Here is a 24,177-nt window from a genome sequence, read left to right as displayed (position 1 = left end):
TTAAGATAAAAACACCTTTATCTGTAAATATATTCTACCTAAAACTTCTCCAGTGGTACAGTTTCAGCTCCACTCGGTTCAAATCTGCTAAAGAAATGCCATGTTGGTCCATAAAATCTATTCTTTGTTAAGTCCATTTCCTGAGGAGTTCAATTATTTATTTCAATATTTTAATGTATTTCTGATGTTGTATAAAAAAACTTAGTCAAAAGAAACATTTGTATCATCAGAATAATTGATAGATGAATCTATTATTAAAATGATTGTTTAAGGTCTATAAGCAACTTTAAAATTCTGACCCAAAGCTTCTTGTATTGCAGGGATGGAGACAAAGTCCTGGTGCAACTGAAACCGTTTTAAAGTCTAATGGACCGAACATAAATCCGATTATGATCTTTTGTTTTATCTTTGGTGGATTTTGAAATTCAGTTTCTACAAAAAATAAAACGTTTTCATAAAAATGTACCTGAAAAGAGTTTTGAAGGCTGGCTGTGGCGACTGGTGCAGAAAGCGTCTGCCGCCTGAACAGACAGGAAGTACTCCTGACCGCACAGGAACTCAGAAATGAACGTCCAGGTGTCGTTGGTGCTCAGCTGCACTTTGTGGCCGCTGTTGGTTTCTGCCGTCACGATGTAAAACTCAGCGGCTTCACTCGCATTCCAGGTGAGCGATCCAACCTGGGAGGAGGTGAAAATAAGTTTTAGTCAGCCTGAGATTGAGAGGGAATATTACAACCATGCTAAGAAAATAATTATGAAAATAAAGTCATCGAATTACAAGATTAAAGCCATGTTAGAATCCCAAATACTTTGACTTTATTCCTGTAAATTAGACTTTATTCTCATACTTTATTTTCTCAGGTGGCCCAAATGCCCGATTGTCTGATTTACAGCCAATTAAACCATCAGTCACCTTTGTGGAGCAGTTAATGGATGATTTCAAATCTTGAGGTATGCAAGGTGCTGAAAGAAGAAGGAGGAAGTTTGACAAAAAAAACAATAAATTTTACTCTATGAAAGTCCCACGTTTTTAAGTTGCACAGTTTAAAATCGTACTTACCCATTCGAATAGTCGTGCTGTTGCTCTGCATGCTGGTGCACTGGTAGTCGAGCGCGACGACGTTGACGGTGTAAACTTCGCCGCAGTGCAGGTCGTCCCACGTGCAGTTGGTGGTGTTCGAGGCGCACTGGTGGATGTGGCCGTCCTGCCCCACCGCCACAGCCAGGTACGACTCTGCGTCTGCGAACATGGTCCAGCTGACGGAGCCGAGGCTGTTCTCGCAGCGCGTGTAGCTCTGCAGGGCCTCAGGGGTGCAGGGACCTGACGGAGTCATGCAAACGTTCACACTACTGCTCCGTAAATGTCATTAGGGCGGAAGCGATTAATCAAATCAAATGTGATTAATCGATTACTCAAGTAATTTTCAACTAATTTGATAATCAATTAATCGAATGAATCATGATTAATCAATTATTGAAACAATTGTCAACTAATTTAGTCATCGTTAAATGGAGTATACAGACTGAGAAAAGGGATTTTGTTGAGAGAACAACATATTCAAAGAGTTAATGATGCCAAAACTGTACAAAACAATATGCAGACAAAAACACCTGAGTCTGTGAAAATGTTTTACCCAAAAGGAGAAATATGAGATTGTTGATAATTTCTTTGTTTTTTTGATTGCCATCGATGAGAGTATATTCTTATTCATTCTTGTAGACTCAAACGATTAATTGGATTAATCGAGATTAATTGATTACTGAAATAACCATCAACTAATTTGGTAACTGATTAATCGCTAAATGGAGTATACAAACTCAGAAAAGGCTAAGCAACATTCAGTGCAGCAACTTTTTGTATAGTACAACAAAACAGGCCATACAAAAAAACTTTGTTTTGTACAGAGGCTTGTTTTAAGTCAATAATTCATGAATATTGATAAAAAGTAGGAGTTTCACTGGCAGATTATTTTACATACGACATGAGAAAAATGTTTTGTTATAAGAGAAATAATCTGCCAGTGGAATTAGTATTTTTTATTATCAATATTAAGGAATTATTGACTTAAAACCAGCTCCAATTTCTTGCAATATGTCTTATTTCAAGTGTCCTAAAATATTTGCACTAGAAACTAGACCAAAAATATTAGCTTTTGTGTTCCTGCAGTGTATTTTCAGCTCCATATGTTGCGTCATGTTACCTGTTTTGTATTTTTTAGGCTGGCTCACGGCGCTCTCACATCGATCGTCTTGTGCCGTTACGGTGAAAGTGAACAGCTGTCCGCAGGGCAGATCGGTTTCTATCCATGTTTCATTGGCTTGGAAAGTAGAAACGTAGCCCAGATGTCCAGCGGCTGTGACTACGTACACTGCAGCGCCCGGAGCCTCGTCCCAGCTCACCGTAACCATCTCATCGTGGCACGATCCGCTGACCGCCAGGCCAGCTGGCTGGCAAGGCTCTGGAAAAAGAAGAGAAAAATTACTTCACAGCAATCTAAAAATATAGTTTAACTTCTTTATATGTCAAAGTTTGACCAAGATCCTGGTTTAACGTGTAGAAGAACATGTAGCTGACTTTAACAGTTATGAATAAAAACAACATATTTTATGGTTTTTTTCTGTTTTACTGTACGAGGGCATGTTAGAGTTACTGTAGAAAGGAAAAGAAAAAAAATTCAGAGAAAAGAATCTCAGAAATTCTGAGATTAATCTCCAAAATTTTAATAGAAAAAAGTCAGAAATTTTTAAGTTTCAAAAGGAAAACAAATTTCTGTGCATTGTTTTTTAGTTTAAAAAAAGTAAAAAAAATTTTTAAAAAATCGATCCAATAGTGATATCGAATTGGTTATTGATAATGTTGATATTTTGGATTTGATATTGTGTTTTGCAGCAGGAGGGACTTTTGCACTTCACAAAATGGATAAAATAAATCAATAACAACTAATAATCTATTCACCGAACTCTGATCCAGAACCGCACAGCATTCTGGGAGACGTAGGCAAAGGAAACGCTTCAGCTGCTCAACCTCTTACAGCTAGCCAAGCAAAGCTGGTGGAATCAACTCACTCACTCACTCTTTGGTTACCTAGCAACTGATTCACTCACTCTTTGGTTACCTAGCAACTGACTCACTCACTCTTTGGTTACCTAGCAACTGATTCACTCACTCTTTGGTTACCTAGCAACTAATTCACTCACTCTTTGGTTACCTAGCAACTGATTCACACACTCTTTGGTTACCTAGCAACTAATTCACTCACTCTTTGGTTACCTAGCAACTCACTCACTCTTTGGTTACCTAGAAACTAACTCACTCACTCTTTGGTTACCTAGCAACACACTCACTCACTCTTTGGTTACCTAGCAACTGACTCACTCACTCTTTGGTTACCTAGCAACTCACTCACTCACTCACTCACTCACTCACTCACTCACTCACTCACTCACTCACTCACTCACTCACTCACTCACTCACTCACTCACTCACTCACTCACTCACTCACTCACTCACTCACTCACTCACTCACTCACTCACTCACTCACTCACTCACTCTATGGTTACCTAGCAACTGACTCACTCACTCTGTGGTTACCTAGCAACAACCTGTTGAGTAACTTGCACAGGAGCACTTTAAGGTTTCACCACTGGTTCTCATAACAGCTTAAAAATGACTCAGTATGGAGTGAAAAATGTGGATAAACTAGAAAAGGTCCCGCCACCAGTTTGGGAGTATTTCAGATATTTAAACTGAAATTTAATCAATAATTATCGATAAAGACTGATATGGAACACTTGTAAATTTTTTCAGCTATGTCGTCCAGCCTTAAGTAAGAACATAACAATATGTAGAAATATTAAAGCAGAAATAATTTAACAACATTTAGATGATTGATTAACATTAAAACAAAACCTCTCCGTCGGTCAACTCTCCTACCTGTCTGGATCTCCACAGAGTTGCCCTCTTCGCTGTAGCACATGCTGCTGAACGCAGTGACAGAAAACACATATTTCTCTCCGCAGTCCAGATCCGGGAACCGGCAGGTGGAGTTGGTGGAGCTGCACTGCAGGGTCGTTCCCTCGCTGCTGGTGGCAGTGGCCATGAACAGCTCCACATAGTCGTCTTCGTCCCAGAACATGTCGGCTGTACTCGACCCGCACCGCAGGTCCACGCCGACACGCTGCGGCTTACAGGGGCCTGGATGTTGACAATTTAAACAGTTTAATGACAAAATGTCAGAGCTAAAAGATATATTAAATGTGGAGTTCCACATGGCTCACTGTTAAGACCTATACCTTTCAACTTATAACGAGATCGGTTGGCTTACGTGTGCTGAAGGAAACGTTGGTGTGCGTCTCAATCTGGCATTGGTCGCTGATGGTTGTGAAGGTGACGCTGTACGTCTGGCTGCACTCCAGCTCCAGCAGCTCACACTGCAGCTCATCCGTCTCACAGGAGGTCCGGTGCCCGTCTGGCGACACAGCAGTCACCTGGTAGGAACTGGCGCCCGCGCCGTAGCTCCAGGAGACTTCTGCTGAGTTGTTGTGGCAGTCATAGCTAGCCGCCACGTCGCCGGCTGTACAGGGAGCTGCACACAGGAGGAGACGGGATGCAAAAAGTCTGAATATATTTTAGAAAGGTGGTGCTTTTTTGGAAACAGTAAACTTTTCACGTGGGCTCTTTAAATTTTAATCAATCTTTAAAGTTTGATGATGTCAAGAATTCTTCAGACCAACTAATTTGACTTCTAATCTTTTTAGACTAATTTCATTTTTAGCTGGTTTATCAACATTAAAAGGGGCCTATTATGTAAAATCCACTTTTTTGCACATTTTATGCTCTCATTTGGGTCTCAAAAATGAAAATAAGCACTTTTTAAAAATAGTCCAATGCTTATTGCTGCTTTTTAAAAATGTATTTTGGTGTTGAGTCGTTTCAGAAACGTCCCGATTGGGTCACTGTGCCGTAACCTAGCAACCCAAGCAGCTCCAGCACACTTGGTCAGTTGGTTTTACTGGTGTATGCGCTGTACAATGGCTGTTGGAAAGAGTGTTTTGTTGGTTCATTTAGAAACCATTTGCGGCATTCTCTATGGTTGTGCAGGAGGCTCCACTTCTGCTTTTCAAAAAGGCCCTTAAACAGCTCTTTCTGAGCTCAAAATAGGCAGAACTTAGAATGATTTTGTGCAAAAATAAAAACTATAATGAGCATGTTTTGTCTTGACCACAGACCCCTCCTAACCTGTTCAAGGAAGCATAATAAGTCACCTTTAAAAAAATAGAAGTTGTTGATCGTTGATACATCGTGCCACACTAATAAAAGCAGGATTGTATTGGCTCCTGTTACAACATGCATTATGACAGCCCCATTAGTACTTTTACATACCTGCAGTCAGGAGCACGGTGGTGGACTTGCTGCTGTTGCGGTTCTCCCCAATGGCGATGACGTTGGTGTAGTAGACGACGCCGCAGTGCAGGTCTCTGACGTCGCAGAACGTGGTGTTCGTGAGGCAGGTCAGCGAATGGCCGTCACGCCCTGCGAGCTGAACCTCGTAGCCCACAGAGCCCCAGCTGCTCTCCCATGACACAGTCCCCAGCTCCTCCTGGCAGTTCACGTTGGTCTCCACGTTTTTAGGCGGACACGGCTCTGCAAAGGGACAGAAACGAGTGAAGCAGATCATGTTTATCTATCTGCACTGCAAAAACAAAAACTTACCAAGTATTTTTGGTCTAGCTTCTGGTGAAAGTATCTTATTACACTTTAAATAAGACAAAACTAATGTACAAGTAACTTTTCAGCAAGATATAAGGGCTTGTTTTATGTTAACAATTACTTAATGATGAAAAGATGAAAAAGTTCCAGCTATTTCACTCATAACAGGGAGAATGTGTTGTTGTAAGTGAAGTAATCAGACAACTAGGACTAGGACTTTTATCAATATTAAAGAATTATTTTCTTAAAACAAGCTCCTATATTTTGCTGAAAAGTTCGTTTTGTCTAAGTTCCCATTTGAAAAAAAAAAAATAAATAAAATCTCTCACTAAAATTTTAACTCTAACACATGGAAGTCAGTTGGCGCTCACCTTCGAATCCAATATGGCCGCCACATGTATGAACTACATATATTACAAGTTGATCACTTTTTGATTGAAGTAATTTTGTTTTTGTCAACCTCAACAGTTTGCAAAATTCACAGATTTTCCTTAATATTGATAAAAAGTAGAAAATCCACTGGCAGATTATTTCTCTTATAAAATGGGGAAAACGTGTCATAAGTGAAATAATCAGCCATTGGAACTTGTACGTTTTAATGAATTTTAGGGAATTAACTGAAAACTAGCTCTTATATCTTCCTGAAAAGTAGCTTGCAAATTAGTTTTGCCTCATTTCAACTAGAAACCAGATCCCACATATCTGGTAGCTTCTTTAATTTTTAAAGCAATTAAAGGAAGCTAAAAGTGGCTCAGCCAAACTTTACATTCCTAATCACAATCTGGCATCACAGAAGTTCAAAGGTGCATCATTTAAGGTAGTAACAGCAAATCCTCACCTGTCACAATGGTGACGTGTTCTGTAGAGACGGACACGTCTTTGCACACGTCACTGTGCGACGTGACGCTGATGTTGTACACCTGGCCACACTCCATGTTGTACAATGTGCAGAAGTTGTCTCTGGTGGTGCAGGTGGCTGTGAGGCCTTGGTCCGTTTCCGCGGTTACGGTGTAGTTAACGGCACCGGCCGCCTTGTCCCACTCAACCTGACCGATAGCCAGCGTGTACAGACCGGCGATATGTTCAGGAATGCACGGTTCTGCAACACAGAATGAAGATAAAAAATTAATTACAATTAAAACTTTTCTTTTATGGTGAAAAAACAAATTATGTGAATCTGACTTTTTTTTTTAACACTTTAGTTTTACTTACATAAATGTGTTTTTTTTGTAAGATAAGCTCTAAAAGAAATCTCCAGCATTTCAACATTTGTTACTGAATTTCTAAAAATATGGGTTGATTTATTAGGACAAGAGTAGAAACTGGACTGCAGAGTAAAGTTTTCTCTGTGTTTATTTTAAAGTTAAGAATAAAAGCATTACATTTGCTGCTGTGGAATAATTTCACACTAAATAATTTAGAAAAATCTATATTTAAATTTCAAAGCATTTATTCAGGTGGGTAAAATTGTTATTCTGCTCAATAAAATGTAAAACAGCCGCGATTGTGAGAAGGGAGAGTTGAATTTTATTTCAGACGGTGTTTTAGTTTCTCACCCGTCAGCAGCTCTCCGGTCATGTTGGCGCTGCTGCTGCAGCTTTCTCCCACTGATTTCACCCACACAGAGTAGCTCTGACCACACTGCAGCCCCTCCAGCTCGCAGGAGGTGGTGTTGGTCTCGCAGGTGACGCTGTGGCCCGACGCAGTGGAGGCGACGGCCAGGTAGGACAGAGCGCCGTCGCTCGGGTACCAGGACACCTGGGCTGTTTTCGTGTAGCAGTCCATCGCCGCCTTGATGGTTCTGGGTTTACACGGCACTGAGAGGAAGACAGGTGGCAACATTTCAATCAGTGGTTTTAGATTCTACTTTTAGACGAGGCTTAGAAGTGAATATTGAAAAATTTTAATGGGAACCTATTAAGCAACATTCACAGTTTTCATGCTTTTGTACTTGCATTTGGGTCTCTACTGCTTCTAAACACCAACCGGTCAGATTCTGGCAATGAATTGTTTTGGTGTCTAGAAGATGAGCAGTTTCAAAAACCTCTGGAATGAAACAGCACCAATCATCAGGCGCTGCCCCGTTACCTAGCAACCCCAGCCTGTTACCTAGCAACCCAAACTGAGCTCATTCCAGTTCTGTACAACGGCTGCTGGAAAAGCTACCATCCAGAAACTGCTTGCTGCATTCTTGTTTGTTGTGCGGGAGGATCTGCTTTTAGTTTCCAAAGATGTACGGTTGTTTAATTGCGGTTCTGTTGGCAGCCATTTTTACGCCTGAGTGCAAACACTCAGGCGTTCGTGGGCGTGGCCAGCAGCACCTTAATTGGATTTAGGGTTTTTCACAACTGTTAATCCAGTGGACTACGTTTAATGGGGACCAGAACTGAAACATTTGTTACATTTTCAGCTGCTGTGGTTCTCTTTCACAGAGCATTGTGTCAAATGAACCAAATCCAATGGAAAAGCCTGTTCCCCTCCTCGCCTGAGGGGGCGCTGCACCAGGAACTACTGAAGGAAACGACAGAAACTTCAGACGACACTGAGTGCAACTTCCTTCTTCACAAAATGTAAATAAAATGGAGAAGCATCAGATTTTAGCAGCTGTAGGATTTCTGTATTGTCTTTGGTAAAATCCACGAGCCATTTCTCCCGTTAGCGCTGGACTCAAGCAATTGCTTTGGTTGTATTTACCCAGAATGCCCTGTGCTAGGCGGACCAGTGTTATCTTTATTGGTCCAAATCAGAGTTTAGTTTCGCATTCACCAAACAAACGGGACCTTACAGGCAAATGGACTAGAGTTCAGTTAAAGTGGACTAAGAAGGGCTGGTGGGAAAGCAGCCTTAAAGTGACAGAGCCCTGAAAGGAGCTCTCATTATCCAAGAATGATTTTGTACAAAAAAAGCAGTGAACATGTTTTTGTTTTGCCTATAAACCTTTCGTAACCATTTAAAGGAAGAATAAAGGTTCCCCTTTAAAACGTTGTAGGGGATCAGATTTGGTACTTTGTGTTTAATTTGTAGCTCCTCTCCTACCTGAGGGAGTGTCCAGCACGTCTGTGGGGGGGCTGTTGCAGTATCCGTCAGAGGAGACCACAGACACGTGGTAGATCTGGCCGCAGCCGACTCCGCTCACGCCACACGACCCCTCGGTTGTTCCCTGGCAGGTTGTGCTCCGGCCGTAGCTGTCCTGCAGCGTGGCGATATAGGAGTCGGCGCCTGCGCTCTCAGACCAGGAGACGATGAGAGAGTTGGCCTCACAGTCCATCACAGAGGACGTATTTTCAGGAGTGCATGGCACTGTTGGAGAAACAAGACATGTCAGAGGTTAGGAAGGCTGATGACACTCAAAAAACATAAAACACTGAACTATTATAGCATAGAGCCACAGCTCTACCACAGTCCTTCACACACTGTTGTTCCGTGGGCGCCCCCTGGTGGTCCACGCATGTAAGGGACCGTTTATTTGCCAAGACGTCAGATCTACGTAAGCTTACCGAAGGATTGTGTTTAGAAGTAAGTGGCTTAAAATCGGGTCACTCAAAAGGAAAAAAACTACGTCATTATTGTGCTATTAAGAAACGGCAGCTAAATATTTATTTATAAAAGTTACTATAAAGCCAAAATAATTCAGTACTTCATGTTTAAATCCATGTTTGAGTGGATTCAGAAAGCAAACATTCAGCTTATACCGTCGCTGGTTCAGTTTCAATCCCTGATAGTTTGTAATTATGAATCAAATAAACAGAAAAGCGTCACACCAGCCATGACACAGCAGAATACGGTGATTTCCACACCACTGATCCCACTAGACGTGCATTATTCAGGATGAACTCGCATCATAAGCGATGCACATACTTCAAATACATCAGAACATTTTATATCCTTCCTTCATTACTTCATGTTTAAACCACATTTGAGTGGATTCAGACTCTCTGAGATCATACCAGTCTTGATCGTCACGCTGTCGCTGGGTTCGCTGCTGCAGCGGACGTCCTCGCCGGTCACGGTGGCGTTGTAAAGCTCTCCACACTGCAGGTCCGTCAGATCGCACTGGTTATCAGGCGACCGGCACTCGGACAGGTGTCCGCCGGCGCCCACCGCCCTCACGGTGTAGAGCTGCCCGCCGCGGCTGTAGCCCCACGACATGGACGCCACATTGCTGCTGCAGATCAGATCGGCTTTGAGGTTCTCCGGGACGCACGCCACTGAGAACAGGGAAATCAGAAATGAAGCTTTCCTTGCAGAACATAAAATGCTTCCAGTGCATTTCAGGATGGACACCTGTCCTTGTGACGATCCCGTCACTCTCGGAGCTGTTGCAGGTCCGACCCTCGGCTGTCACATGCAGGATGTACATCTGCCCGCACGGCAGGTTTTTGATGTCGCACCCGGCAGCAGCCGATGTGCAGCAGCTCGGCGTGCCGCCGTTCAGCTCTTCAAGCGTGGCCGTGTACGTTATCGCGCCGGGAACAGCTGACCAGCTGATGGACAGGGTTCCATCGTCACAGTTTACGGTTTCCGCTATGCCCTGAGGAGGACACGGCGCTGCAGAAGGAGAAGAAATTTTACTTTTATTGTCACGTAATTAACCAAAACTATTCACAGGGCAAATAATACAGACACTGAATTTTTTGTCAATGAATTGTACAGAAAGTAGTCAAAACCTGGTCAAGGTCTCTCACTTTTTCCTTCCACTAAATTTTCAATTTGAATGCATTTATGCAGCATTTGCTGTACAGCCAGATTCTTCTGTGTTAGTGAATATCAGCACTGTTCAACATATTTAGTTAAAAACAAAACATTTTGTTCAAGTTTTCAGTAAAACTGCACTGCAAACACAAAATCTATGCTTGGTCTAATTTCTAGTGGAAATACTTTGGCTTACTTGAAACAGGACAAAATTAAGTTACCAGTAACTTTCCAGCAACTTTTAAGTCAATAATTATTTAATATTGATTCAGCATTTTTTTGTTTCACTGGCAGATTATTTCACTTATGAGAAAAATTACTTCTTCAATAAATTGCCAGTGAAATTAGGATATTTTTTATGAATAATAAGGAATTAATAACCTAAAACAAGCTCCTTAGTTTTGTCTTATTTCCAGTCTACCAACACATTTGCACTAGAAACTGGAAAAAGATACTTGGTGAGATTTTATGCTTTTGCAGTGTCATTGATTAATTGCTTATTGCGACACGTTTAGTCATGATAGGAGCTACATATCCTAACTAACATTACTTCCTGTCTGTTTCAGTTTTAGTCCTGTAACATTAAGTTTCCTTGTCTTTTCCAGCTGACCTGTTTCTGTGGTGACGGCGTTGCTGGCGGCGCTGATGCACTCTTCGTTCAGGGCCTTCAAGGTGAAGGTGAGGTTCTGGCTGCAGGCCAGCGTCGGCAGAGTGCACATCCCGTCCAACGTGGCGTTGCACTCGAACGTCTGGATGGCGCCCTGGCTGTTTGTTGTGACGATGACGTATCCTTCGGCGCCGTCAGACTCGTCGAACATCACCCAGGCTGAGTTTGTCAGGCAGTCGATCTCCACGTCCGACAACTGAGGCACGCAGGGAACTGAAAGAAACGAGAAGCAGGATCAGAAAATTAGTCAAACTAAGAGTAGCTCTAGTTCAACGTGTTTTACTCAAGTAAGAGTAAAAACACTCAAGTTCTGTACTGAGTAATTGATCACATTACCAATCATTTAATATTTAAAAATTACCCCATCAGCCAGACAATAATATAAAGTTAAGTGGACATTTTTGTATTTTAAAGACCAAAAAGAAAAAAATATATATATATAATAACAAAATAACAAAATCAGACCAAAGAAACACTTTTCCTAGTCAATTTCTTTCAATATAAAACTTCTGAATCTTTATCAACAGGTGCTATCCAAACATGAGAATAAAATAAGGAAAACAGAGACGTTACTCCTGGGGTTCCCCAAGGCTCAGTTATTGGACTAGTATCTTTTCACTGTGTATTTATTTCCCTTTATCTTAAAATAAAAGAAAATAAATAAAAAAATGAAGGAATTCCTTTAAGTTAATTATGGCATTCCCCAGGGTTCAATGCTTGGACTGGTTCTTTTTCACAATTTCAGCTTTTACTAGATAATATTTTATTCAGTTGAAATGCAGATTACACTTAAAAGGTTTGTCTTAATAATTAAGATGATTTTTAGCAACTTAAAACTGGCTTTTCCTATTTTTTTAGGTAAGTCAGAGTTTAACAGAAAGTAAAACATGTTTCTCTGGACCTGTGGATATCAGCGCGGTGGCGCTGTCCTGACCCGCACACGCATCCCTGGACGGCGTGATGGACACGTTGTATTGGGTCCCACACTGCAGGGTGTCAATGTTACAGCCGCTGTTTGTGCCAGTGCAGTTATGAGCGCGACCTTCCTCATCAACCGCAGAGACGGTGTACACGACTCCGGAGACGCTGCTGTTCCAGGTGACGGAGACAACGCCGCTGCTGCAGTCCACACGAGGATGGAAGGAGGACGGTGGGCAGGGAGCTGGGTGGAGGAAGTAAAGAAAATCATGATTAACTGAGAACATAGTAAGGAGTATCAGTTATTTCAAGAAAACCTTAGGGAAAAGTCATAAAATGTACTGAAAAAACATAAACAGGAGCCTTTTTTTTTAAGAAGCAGCGAATTTCTCATAAAAGTTCTGAACATGGGTGTTGCTAAATGGGGGGCAAACTGGGGCCGGTGCCCCTGACTTTCACACTTTTACTTCAACAATAAATCAAAAATTAACAACAGAAAAATACTTTATTGTCCCATAATGGGGAAATTAAGGAGAGACAGTAAATAACAGGAATTAGACTCACAAACGTAGAATATAAAATATAAACAGAATGAAAAAATAAAAATATTGGACAATAAGGGCAAAATGTCAACATAGCAGAATTTTTTTCTACTTTATAAAATGTAAAATATTCTTTATATTTCTTTTTTATCTACTGTTTTTATCTAGTATTATTTTACCGTCATGCTAAAATAAATCTTTGCCACTGATTATGTGACGACCCTGTCAGATGAGCGATTGTGCAGCAGTTGCTCTGATTGGTTAAACATTTTGTGATTAAACTGTTGGCTATACGTTTTTAAAATAAACATTTATAAACTTATGTAATTTCCCACTGAGTGGAATTAAGAGAAGTGGCTCCTATAATGAGATCAGCTCCACCAAATGTTTACTAATTACTGCTGGCTAGTCTCAAGGAGCTGAGTGGAGGAGCTGTGACTCGAAGGTGTGGCTAGGTCCACACGGGCGTTTTTCACAGCTGAATGGTTGCCATGGAGACTGAAGGATTTCTCAAACAAGCACAAAAGAATCAAGGCAACTTTCCAGGTATATTTTTGATAAGGGGATTAAAAAAAGTATTTTTTATTTTTTTTTGGCACAATAAGTCAATTTTGCATAACAACGCCCCTTCAATTTGGTTTTGTATAAAAAATGTTTGCTGCATTGTTTGGTTTTGATTGCTATAATTAGAACTGCAGCCAGTGAATCTGTGCTGTTATATTGTGATCTCATTCTGTTCCTTTCTGCAGCTGGCTCACCTGTTTTAACCTGCTTCACGGGGCTGTGGGAGCTGTTGCAGGCCTGATCCTGGGCCATCACCGTCACATCGTACGTCGTCCCACACTCCATATTTTGCACCATGCAGTAATTCTTTCCCGTTGTGCAGATGTTGACATGACCCTTGCTGTTCGCTACGGAAGCCTGGAAGCGAGTAAAGTAGCCTGTGGATTTCCAGGTCACGTTGAGGACTCCAGACGGACAGTCGAGATGTGTCTGAATGTTCTCTGGGACGCATGGAGCTACAGAGGAAGCACAAAGAGTTATCTGAAGGCCTGATCACCCAGCAGGTTGAGCAGCTGCCTTACAGGGTAACTATACATATTCACCAGTGCGAATCGTTTTTATTTCACTCTTGGCTCCAAAGCAGGTTGAATCGATACCGACGACATAAACGTCGTACTTCTGTCCGCACAGCAGTTCAGGTATTTGGCAGGTGGTGCTGCTTGTGTTGCATGTCCACTGGCGACCATTTTCATTTTCAGCCACGGCCATGTAGGACATGGAACCCTGCGAGTCTTGCCACGACACCGAGATGTTGTTGGACTTGCAGGAAGAGCTGACCACGAGGTTGGTGGGAGGACACGGAGCTGGTGGAGGGAAAGGGACCGTTTTTATACACCATCACAGCAGGTACCACAGGGTTTTTTTTACATAGTTTTGTAAAAAAAAAATTTAATGATATTCTAAAGGGGAACTTTTATGCAAAATTCCCCATTTTTGTACTTCCATTTGGGTTTCTACTGCTTCTAAAAACAGCAAAAATGCTTAAAGAAAACCATCCAACTGTTTTTTAGCAATAAGTTCATGTTTGTTGGTTTCTGGAAAATGTAAAAACCTCTGGAATGTAAGATGACAAAGGTCACCTTGCAACCCCGGCCGAGTTCCACCTGTTACCTAGCAACCCAGTTAGAGCTGTGTCACGTTTGAGCAGCTGGTTTTACTGCTGTATGCACTGTACAATGGCTGCTGGACAAGACAAGCGTTTTGCTGTTGACTTAACATTCATAAACCACTTGCTGCATTCTTGTTAGTTGTGCAGGAGGCTCTGCAGTACTTCTGTTTTTCAAAGATTTACAGTAGTATAATTGCTGACCTGCTTCTTGGCAGCCATTTTCAGGTGGGAGTGTAAACACTAAGTTATGGGGTGTGGCCTGCAGCAGCTTTTTTGGATTTAAAGTCACAAGACACTTCAACCCGGTGCAGTAGCTGCCCGCCGTGCGGCGTACAAGCATGTGACGCATTAATAAGGCTTCGTAATAACACGGACGCATACCGAGTTTTCATTTCAACTCTGTTGGACAGCACAGACTTCAAACTTTATAAAAGTGGTGTTTTTATATTGGTTTTGTGGTTATTTACTTCAAAATAAAGCCAGAAATAAGATCGATCATTTCCACCCTTTTTTGTGGGGTCTAAATGTACCACATTTCGAAACAACCAATGAAAACGCGTTGACGGTCTGTTGCTAGGTAGAACAGAGACATGCGGAGAGAGACGAGGGGGGGATTTGGATACGGCAAGAGACGAGGGCGCAGTAGTGCTGTGGATTTCACTAAGAGTGTTTCGATGGGTTTTTTAGACTCTAAGTGTGTTAGTTAGAGTTCGTGGTGTGCGCAGGGGTAGTAGCAGTTTTGCTAGCTATCGCTACATGGCTTCATAGCGAGCGCTGACGCACTGAGAAGAGAGACAGGGACGGCCATTTAGACCTCAACTGCCAAGGGTTAATCAGATTATTCGCGATTATTGAAATAATCATCAACTAACTTAGTGATCGATTAATCGGTAACTGGAGTACAGAGTCAAAACGCCATTTGCTGGAAAAACAACATATTCAGAGAAGAAACTAAGTCAAAGCTGTATAAAATATATTCATACATTTGCATTTAAGATAAACAAATTTGTTTGTAAATATGTTTTATCCAAAACTTGTGGCATAGTTTTAGCTTCACCTGGTTCAAATTCTTAGGCAATAAAATGTTTCTTTCCTTATTTATTTGTATATTTCAATGAATTTCTTGTATAAAAAGGCTTAAATGGTTAGATGAAAAATCCGTAGAGTGTGCCAGATTTTTCTCCGATTATTCGTCAGAATAACTGATTGCTAAAGTTCCAGGCCCACCTGTGTTTATTCTGTTCCAGCTCTGGGACGGACTGGGGCAGGTCTGCCCCTCCCCGCTGACGCTGACCCTGTAGCTCTCGCCGCAGCGCAGAGACGTGATGTTGCAGGACGAGCCGTTGGTCGAGCAGCTTTTCTCTTCCGCCACGTTAAAAGCATCGGCCGAGGCGTCGTAGTGCAGGATGCCTTTGCCAGGAGTCCAAGACACAGAGACTGCGTTGGTGTTGCAGTCCAGCGACGTGTGCAAGCCGCTGTGGGGACACGGATCTAAACAGAGGAGGATGCAAAACAAAAAAAAGTTTTATGATAAATCAAAGTACATCAGCTGGTTTATATAGAGAAGGAAAACATGACTGTATCTGTATGGTCTGTAGGGCTGTTCTAAACGATTATTTTAGTAATCGAGTAATCTATAGATTTTTCTTACGATTAATCGAGTAATCGGATAAAAACAATTATGAAATAAAATATTGGTAAATCTTCCATAACACCAGTGTTACTATCGGATATCAACATCAGTCTATTTTTTCCACATTTGAGCTTCCCTACCAGTTACTTTTTTGTAGACCGGGGGAGAAACACGGGATATTTACGGCTCCTCCGTTCAGAAACTCATCTACCAGCCATGTTCCGCCTCCCGTTTGTTCAGACCGGGATGATATAAGTTTATTGTGCGGTTCGTCCGTAAAGCTGCTCTTTTTGTCTGTGCCAATTTCTTTCATTTTGGGAGATCGGTGGTGGGGTGATATTTTCATGTGAAGCCGATCTTATCTAGAAATCAACCTCTGTCCTCTTCTGCTCTGCTGTCAGAGAGGTTTGACTGACAGACCGGCCCACCAGGTCATCTCTGCATGTTTGCAGTTAACAAAAGTTGCCAACTCAGCAACTTTCTTTCAACATTTATCAACATTTCAGACAAAATAAAATGGTATCGGCTAAAATCGGAATCAGCATGTCTGGCTTTTTAGAGATCGGTGAGAAAACTGCGATGGGTGCATCCACTCTACAAACCCAGCTGCTTAGAGTCGCTTTCCAATCATAACAAATGAAACAATGGCCGACATATTTGGTGTGTAACCGTGGCAACGTTTACTGGGCTTCCCAATGGTTCACTGTGTGTATTTTTATGATGTAAAGCACTACACAAATAAACTTGATTGGCTGAATGAATGATTGATTAGGACTCTACATTTTAGACTAAAGCCCACCATGTATATCTAATTGTAGGTAGGACTTCATAACAATTGGATTCTTCCGACTCCTGTTTGAACTGACTATGAAAGCTTTGCTTTTTATGTTTGACGTTGATTTTGTCATTTTTTATGAACTCTTGTCCGTCTTACCTGCGCTGATGGTGATGGCTTCGCTCGGCGCACTGACGCAGGTGTCATGCTGAGCCACCACCGAGACGTTGTAGTCCTGCCCACACTCCAGGTTGACGAAGTCGCAGTCGATGCTCGCGCTCTTGCACTGGGCTTCGTAGCCGAGGCTTCCCCGGGCGTAGACGACGTACGAAGTGGCGCCCGGCGCCTCGTCCCACGTCACGGCCATGATGCCGCTGTCGCAGTCCACGCTCGCTTTGACGTGGGTGGGGATGCAGGGAGCTTTTAAGAGAACAGAGATTCATTTGAAATTGTTCAAGGACAATTGTAGTCTCTACGTGTAATATTTTGGTTTGAAATTAAGTCAGTACTTAAAAAGTCTTAAAGTCTAAAATAAAGGCCTTGAAATGACTTCAATTTATTAAAGAAATTGTAAGTTTTGTCGCAATAAGTAATAAATCAACTGCATGATAATTTAAAAAGAGCTCAATAATTTCTATATGCATGATGTATTTCTCTTTTTTTATTTATTTTTTTCAAGTCAAATGGTCTCAAAACAACAAAATTATCGATTATCTCAATAACTTCTGGGACAATTTATCTCTCAGCAAAATTTGTTAGTGGGATAATCTCATTTATTCTTTGTTAGTTTGCTCTTTTGGGACTTTTCTACCAGGAAAATGTTTGAGTCTAGCTAGCATTAGCAGCTAGTTAGCATTAGCTGCTGGAATCATGTGAAACTTACTGAAGTAGTTCAAAACAAATAAAGATATTTAAGAATTGGAACCAGCCAATCAGTGTTTGCTCTTTAGAAACGTCCACTTTAAGAACTCCTTCTCAATATATAATTATTTTTCTGTTTTGTTGTGATATAGGTCTTAAATTTAAATCATAATGGTCTTAAAAGTCTTACATTTGACTTGGTAAAACCTACAGAAACTCTGTTATTGCACATTTGTCGTAGTTAACATGAATTTTGACCAATAGTTTCTCAGTTTGTTGAGCTGCTTTGCTCTTACCGGTGCTGAGCTCCTTAGCAGCAGCAGGTTCACTGCTGCAGGAGTTGGTGTAGCCGACGACGTTGATGGCGTATTTATTCCCACACTGCAGCTGGTGGAAGGTGCAGTTGGAGCTGCTGGAGTTGCAGAAGCTGGTCTGTCCTCTGTTGTCCACGGCGGTCACCACCTGACGCTGATCCGGACCCGAGTTTTTCCAGGCGACCATCGCCACGCCGGCGCTGCACTCCAGGTTCACTGAGACGTTGTCTGGTTTGCAGGGAGCTGGAGCAAAAAGATCAAGAAAACGTTAAGAAAAGAGATGTTACGACAGATATCTGCCAGGTTCCACAGGCGGATTATTTCACTTATAACACAGGAAAAACGCCAGAAGTTAAATAATCTGCTAGAGAAACTGGTGACATTTTAAAAATGTAAATTAAGGACTTAAAATAAGCTCCTGAGGTTTTCTGTAAAGTTACATGTAAGTTAGTTTAGTCTTATTTTATGTGTACTAAGATATTTGCTCTATAAATTAGACCAAAAAGACCTGGTAATATTTTGTGTTTTTCTGTGTAATTAATTATATAAATTCATGACCTCAACACAGGACCGCTCACATCTGGAGATGTATTTAAAAATCCCTCAACTTCAGCTATTTGGCCAGTAGCTCTGGTGTAGATTAGTAATCCTTTAATCATTAATACAGACTCAAAACTGGGCTGTTTTCTGAAAGAACAGCATATTCGGAGAAGGGATTAAGCCAAATTTGTACAAAGGTCTAAAACTTCGCACTTAAAATGATAAAACAAAACCTACATCTGTAAATATTTTCTAAAAAAACTCCTCAAGTGGTAAAGTTTTAGCTTGATCTGGCTCAAATTCTGAATAAACAACAAAATCTCCTTCTATGCACTTTTTGATATTCAATTACTAATTAATCTACAAATGATCAAGCTTATACTTAAGGAATACTACTATTGAATTTTTGGAAAAATTGTCGTTTAAAGAAGGAAGAATTTCAAAAAGGATTAACAAATTAAATGAAAATTTGCAGAATGTCCCTTTTGTCTACCCAATTAATCATTAATCATCTAAATAATCAATTACTAAAATAATCAGTAGTTGCAGCCCTGCAACTTCTGAGTTCCCAAAACCTGTATTCAAAGTATGTTTTATCCATGTGATTGGATAAATCCTTTATGTTTTAGCAGGAGGTGGAGCTGAATCTGCTTTGGTTTCCTTCACCTGAGTAAATCTTGTAGTCTGAGCCATCGATGGTGCCGCAGTCGATGGAGGCCGTGGTGACGGCGATGCTGTACAGGACGCCGCATTTCAGGCTCCGGATGGTGCACTGAGTGCTGGCGGAGTCGCAACTCGCACGCGTGTTGTCGCTGCCGATGGCGATGGCCGTGTACATGCCAACGTCACCGAGGGTTCCTCTCCACTTCACCAAGAAGGAGTTGGCCGTGCAGTTGAGCTCTGCTTCCACCCGGTCAGGCAGACACGGAGCTGATGGAGGAAGAGGCTGGTTATCAATCAATAAATGAGCAGAGGAGGAAAGAGTTTCCAAAACCTGTACTCAAGGTAGCAATATTTCAACTTGTTTTTACTCACGTAAAAAGTGTCCGTCCAAGAAATTACTCAAGAGTAAAAAAGTATTTGGTAAAAAAATTTGCTCAAGTACTGAGTAACTTATCAAATTATCAATCATTTCATATTTACGTCATCAGACAGACCAAAATATGAAGTTGAGTGGAAATTTAGGTGTCTTAATTATCAAAATGACAATATAAGTAACAAAATAAATTAAATCAGGCAAAATAAAATTTTCCAAATCAGTTTCTTTCAATAAAAACTGATGAAACTTTAACAGAAACTGCAGGTCTGTGTCTGGTGAATTTTGGTTTTCATTCAGTTGGTAGAAAATCCAGAAATTTCACTCAAGACAAAAAATACTTAATAATACTTACATAATAAAATTACTCAAGAAGAAGTAAAAAGTACAGCGCAGTAAAAATACTCCAAAAAGTAAATTTAAGTAAATGTAATTGAGTAAATGTAACTAGTTACTACCCACCTATGCTTATAAATTAATTTATCAAATGATTCTGAGACGAGCAGACTAGGAATGCAATGTGTAAAAATAATGTTGATTATTTTTCTTTAAAAAACTGAGTTTTCAATTGCATCAAGATGTAAACTGGGCATTCTGAGTTTAAAACAAAACACCTTTTGCATCAGCTGTGTAAAACAATAATTATATAAACATAATTGTTAGTTTCTCACAATATTACACTTACATATTTATAAAATATAACAAAACAGGAACCTGTTAGGCTGTTGAATACAAAATTAAAAGATGAAAATATTAATTTATGTGAATCCCTCTTGAACAGAGATGCTCATAAAAATTACTTTCAGGTCGGAGCTGTTCAGAGTTTATCTCCTTCATAGCACATCAGCAATTTTTAGAGGACTTAACGCTGCTCGACTGAATTAAGGTAAAACTTCAGCTGTTTGACAAGTGATTATATTTTAAAACCGAACCGGATAAAGTTTCTCCTGGAGTCCTTATATTTCGCCGCCATCTTTAATTCCTGTATCAACGGATCCGATTAAGGATGAGCAATGGCGCCCTCTGCTGGTCGATCGACAAACTACCACACTGAAAGGGCTAAATAAATTCGCATTATTAAACTTAGACATATTTGTAAAATACAACAAAACAGGAATACATCAGGTTGCTGAATAAAATATTAAATAATTTAAATATGTTAAACACTAAATCCCCAGTTAACAGATTGAAATTACTGTCAGTGAGGAGTGCAGACTTTATCCCCTTGGAAAATTTGTTATTTTTGGTTGAGAAATGAGAGCTATTAAAATTAGAGTCGCTTGATTTTGTTCAACAGTTTGTCGATTGTTTATATTTGCAAATAGAACCGGATAAAGTGCATTTTCATGCTAAACCGGGTTCCGTCTGAGTGGCTTCTCTTTCCTGCCGTTACTACATAGCGCCGCCATCTTGTATGTCTGTATCAACGGCTCTGCTTAAGGATGACGAGCGACGCCCTCTACTGGATGGAGGCCAAACTACAACACTAAAAGACTAATCGGATGTTATTAGATAATCGATCATAACTAATATTAATCTAATACACAATTAATCTACAATTAATTGGTAATCTGTCAGAGCAGATTAAAAAACACAAACAAACATAGGTTTTTATTTACCTGAGTCAAAGGTCAAAGCAGTTGATTGGCTGCTGTTGCAAGTTACAGTGGAGGCGACCACAACGGCGGAGTACTGGTGTCCACAGTCCACCTTCACGGAGCAGCTGGTTGTGTTGGTAGAGCAGGAAACCACGTGACCGTGCGTACCGGTGTAGGTGGCGGTGTAGGAAACGGCGTATCTGCTGGGAGCCCAGCTCAGAGTCGCTAGATTGGTGCTGCATTCAGTTTGTACAGTCAGGTTGGTGGGAGGGCAAGGAGCTGAAAACAAAAATTTTTAAAAACTCCACTGAAAAGGGGATAAAACTTTAATTTGACAACTATAGATCATGAAATTTGATTGGAAATCTAGCACAAGAATGTATATTCAACCTTAAATAAAAATAGAAAATAATATAAAATTCCAGGGGTAGTGCAGTGGTGCAGTTGGTAGAGCTGTTGCCTTGCAGCAAGAAGGTTCTGGGTTCGATTCCCGGCCCAGGTCTTTCTGCATGGAGTTTGCATGTTCTCCCTGTGCATGGTGGGTTTTCTCCGGGTACTCCGGTTTCCTCCCACAGTCCAAAAACATGACTGTCAGGTTAATTGGCCTCTAGGTGTGAGTGTGTGTGTGCATGGCTGTTTGTCCTGTGTGTCTCTGTGTTGCCCTGTGACAGACTGGCGACCTGTTCAGGGTGACCCCGCCTCTCGCCCGGAACGTTAGCTGGAGAGGCACCAGCACCTCCTGACCCCATTAGGGGACAAGGGTGTAAGAAGATGGATGGATGGATAAAATTCCAGTAATATAGTAGTTATATTTAAATATTATTTCCAATTACACTGCAAAGAAAACGCACTCTTACCAAGTATTTCTGGTCTGGTTTTATTCCAAACAACTTGGTGCACTTGAAATAAGAATAAAACTAACTTATAAGTAACTTTTTAGCCAGATATATTAGCTTGATTTAAGTCAACAAGTGTTTAATATTGATGGACATTTTCTAGTTACAGTGGCAGATTATTTCACTTCTAGTTTTTTTCTTTTTCAAGTGTACTAAGACATTCCAACTAGAAATTAGACCAAAAATACTGTTCTATTTTTGCAGTGTATATTTAAACATTATTCTCCCTTATGTTGAGAAAAGAGATACATTTTTTAAGAAATATTTTGTCATAAAAGTTACAAACTGCAGCTTTAAGAAAGTTTGTAGTGTCTGGAGCTAATTTGCTAACATTTTTAAATCTCAGGTCAACACAAGCCACCTATAAAATGGTGTTTGTCCTTTCTATTCCATCATAACAATGTTTTATTTAATCAGAAAGTATTTGCCGCCAAGCGTCCACATATGTACCTGTTTCAGCTTCCACTTGCTTGCTGAAGATGCTGCTGCACTCAGAGTTCACTGCGGCGACCTTGAACCTGTACGTCTCGCCACAGCGCAGCCCGCTGATCACGCGGAACGGCTGAGACGACGAGTAGTTGGCGACCGACCCGCCGTCTTTCTGAGCGTGGATGAAGTACCGAGCTCCGGTTTCCGGACTCAGGTTCCAGCTAACGGTGATGTCGCTGTTGCTGCAGGTTGTCACAGCCGCCACAGCGGTGGGAGGGCAGATCACTGAAACAAGACCAAAAAATATATGTTCACATAAATTCACATAAAGTAATATTTAATTTTGACTTCATTGAACCACAGAATTCATTAAAAAAAATGCCAGAACATTGTATAATTTCTATTTAGAAATAAAATAATCAATTATTTCTATTGCTATTTAGAAATGCATAGCTAATTTGCACATGTAATTTAAAGCATTTATTCATTGTTATGAGCAAAAAGTATATGGAGGACAGAGCATGCCAAAACTAGCATTAAAATTAGAATAAATACTTCATAAAGTAATTAATGTGTCAAATATTGCATCCAAAAAAATAAAAATAAAAACAATCAGAATTTTCCCAACTTAAGTGCTAATGCGGTATAATATGAATTAATATTTATCATTTTAAACAGTATAAGTTTAATAGTATCACTATTATTTAATTTTCCAATTTATTTATAATCTTACCGTTTCACTAGTTTCCATTCCTTATTTAATTACTTACATTTTCTACTTCTTTGATACAATTTTATCACAATTTATTTTTTTTCTAATTTTTTACACGTTTTGTATTCATTTGGTTTTTTTAGCATATTTTTTTGTTTATTATTAATTAATTATATTCTCCTGGTGCAATATTTTGTCTCTGTCTATTTTCAAATGTCCTTTTTAAAAAAATAAACATATTTTCCTCACTCTCTTCTTTGTTTAACGCACTATTTTTATTTTTTTGATTTTTCCTTCTAACAAGTTTGCGTATTTTTCAAGATAAATATTTTATCTGAAATCATTTATTTAAAAAAACAAAAAATCAATGTAGTACTGTTTAGTTCAGTGAACAGAGATTGTCCAATGTGAAATGTTTTTATTATTTATAAAACAACGACCACAGTTTGTGTGTCCGACCTGTTTTGAACATGAGCGGGTCACTGGGTTCGCTCCGGCAGCCTCGCTCTATGGTTGCCACGGTGATGGCGACCGTCTCGCCGCAGTGCAGGTCCGTCAGCGAACAGTTGGTTCCGTCGGTGGAGCAGCTGTGGACGTGTTGGTCCAGGACGGAGGGCACGGTCGTGACGTCGTACGTCTCGGCTCGCAGCGCAGCGTCCCAGGTCACCTGACCCACGTTGCCAGCGCACTGCAAAGACGCTCGGATGTTCGTAGGAGGACAGGAACCTGTGGGAGAGTTTTTATGAAATATTACTTTGTTATGCCGCAAAAACACAAAATCTGACGACATAATTTATCTGTTTTCTACTGCAAATATCTTCTACACTTGAAATAAGACTCAACCAATTTACAAGTAACTTTTCAGCAAGAAACAGAAACTGGTTTAAGGTCAATAATTCCTTAATATTGAAAAAATACCAGTTTCATTGGCAGATTATTTTACTTATAAAATTACATTTTTCTACTGCTATAAGTAATAAAAACATCACTCATAACAAAACTTCCAGAGGAACTATTAGTTTTTAATCAATATTTACTTTAAAATAGTTTTTATTTCTTGCTGAAAAATTACTTGTAAGTTAGTTTTGTCCCGTTGCAAAGTGCAAAAAAATATTTTCACTAGAAACTAAACAAAAATAGTTGGTAAGATTTTGTGTTTTTGCAGAAGAAAATCCCCACCTC

At 40.4% G+C, this 24,177-nt stretch overlaps 1 protein-coding gene across 1 annotated transcript in view; it reads right to left on the bottom strand.

Moving 5' to 3' along the window:
- Positions 1 to 24,177, bottom strand: part of fndc7b (fibronectin type III domain containing 7b) — a 60,969-nt gene that overhangs the window by 18,107 nt on the left and 18,685 nt on the right. The window contains exons 21-43 of the mRNA XM_008406271.3: positions 23,455 to 23,721; positions 22,305 to 22,568; positions 20,980 to 21,237; positions 18,991 to 19,254; positions 17,767 to 18,027; positions 16,769 to 17,029; positions 15,429 to 15,692; positions 13,636 to 13,896; positions 13,288 to 13,548; positions 11,971 to 12,231; positions 11,013 to 11,282; positions 9,995 to 10,258; positions 9,658 to 9,918; positions 8,747 to 9,010; positions 7,267 to 7,527; positions 6,549 to 6,809; positions 5,384 to 5,644; positions 4,326 to 4,586; positions 3,935 to 4,195; positions 2,201 to 2,458; positions 1,060 to 1,320; positions 913 to 962; positions 467 to 677 (exon numbers count right to left, since the gene is read on the bottom strand). Coding sequence (XP_008404493.2) covers positions 467 to 677; positions 913 to 962; positions 1,060 to 1,320; positions 2,201 to 2,458; positions 3,935 to 4,195; positions 4,326 to 4,586; positions 5,384 to 5,644; positions 6,549 to 6,809; positions 7,267 to 7,527; positions 8,747 to 9,010; positions 9,658 to 9,918; positions 9,995 to 10,258; positions 11,013 to 11,282; positions 11,971 to 12,231; positions 13,288 to 13,548; positions 13,636 to 13,896; positions 15,429 to 15,692; positions 16,769 to 17,029; positions 17,767 to 18,027; positions 18,991 to 19,254; positions 20,980 to 21,237; positions 22,305 to 22,568; positions 23,455 to 23,721 — 5,766 coding nt within the window. The remainder of the gene's footprint in view (positions 1 to 466; positions 678 to 912; positions 963 to 1,059; positions 1,321 to 2,200; positions 2,459 to 3,934; positions 4,196 to 4,325; positions 4,587 to 5,383; positions 5,645 to 6,548; positions 6,810 to 7,266; positions 7,528 to 8,746; positions 9,011 to 9,657; positions 9,919 to 9,994; positions 10,259 to 11,012; positions 11,283 to 11,970; positions 12,232 to 13,287; positions 13,549 to 13,635; positions 13,897 to 15,428; positions 15,693 to 16,768; positions 17,030 to 17,766; positions 18,028 to 18,990; positions 19,255 to 20,979; positions 21,238 to 22,304; positions 22,569 to 23,454; positions 23,722 to 24,177) is intronic.

Source organism: Poecilia reticulata, chromosome 4 (genome assembly GCF_904066995.2).
Source record: "Poecilia reticulata chromosome 4, P_reticulata-male-v2, whole genome shotgun sequence".
Classification (NCBI taxonomy): Eukaryota; Metazoa; Chordata; class Actinopteri; order Cyprinodontiformes; family Poeciliidae; genus Poecilia; species Poecilia reticulata.
Note: the sequence above shows the minus strand (reverse complement) of the source record. Positions and strands in the feature narration are given on the sequence as shown.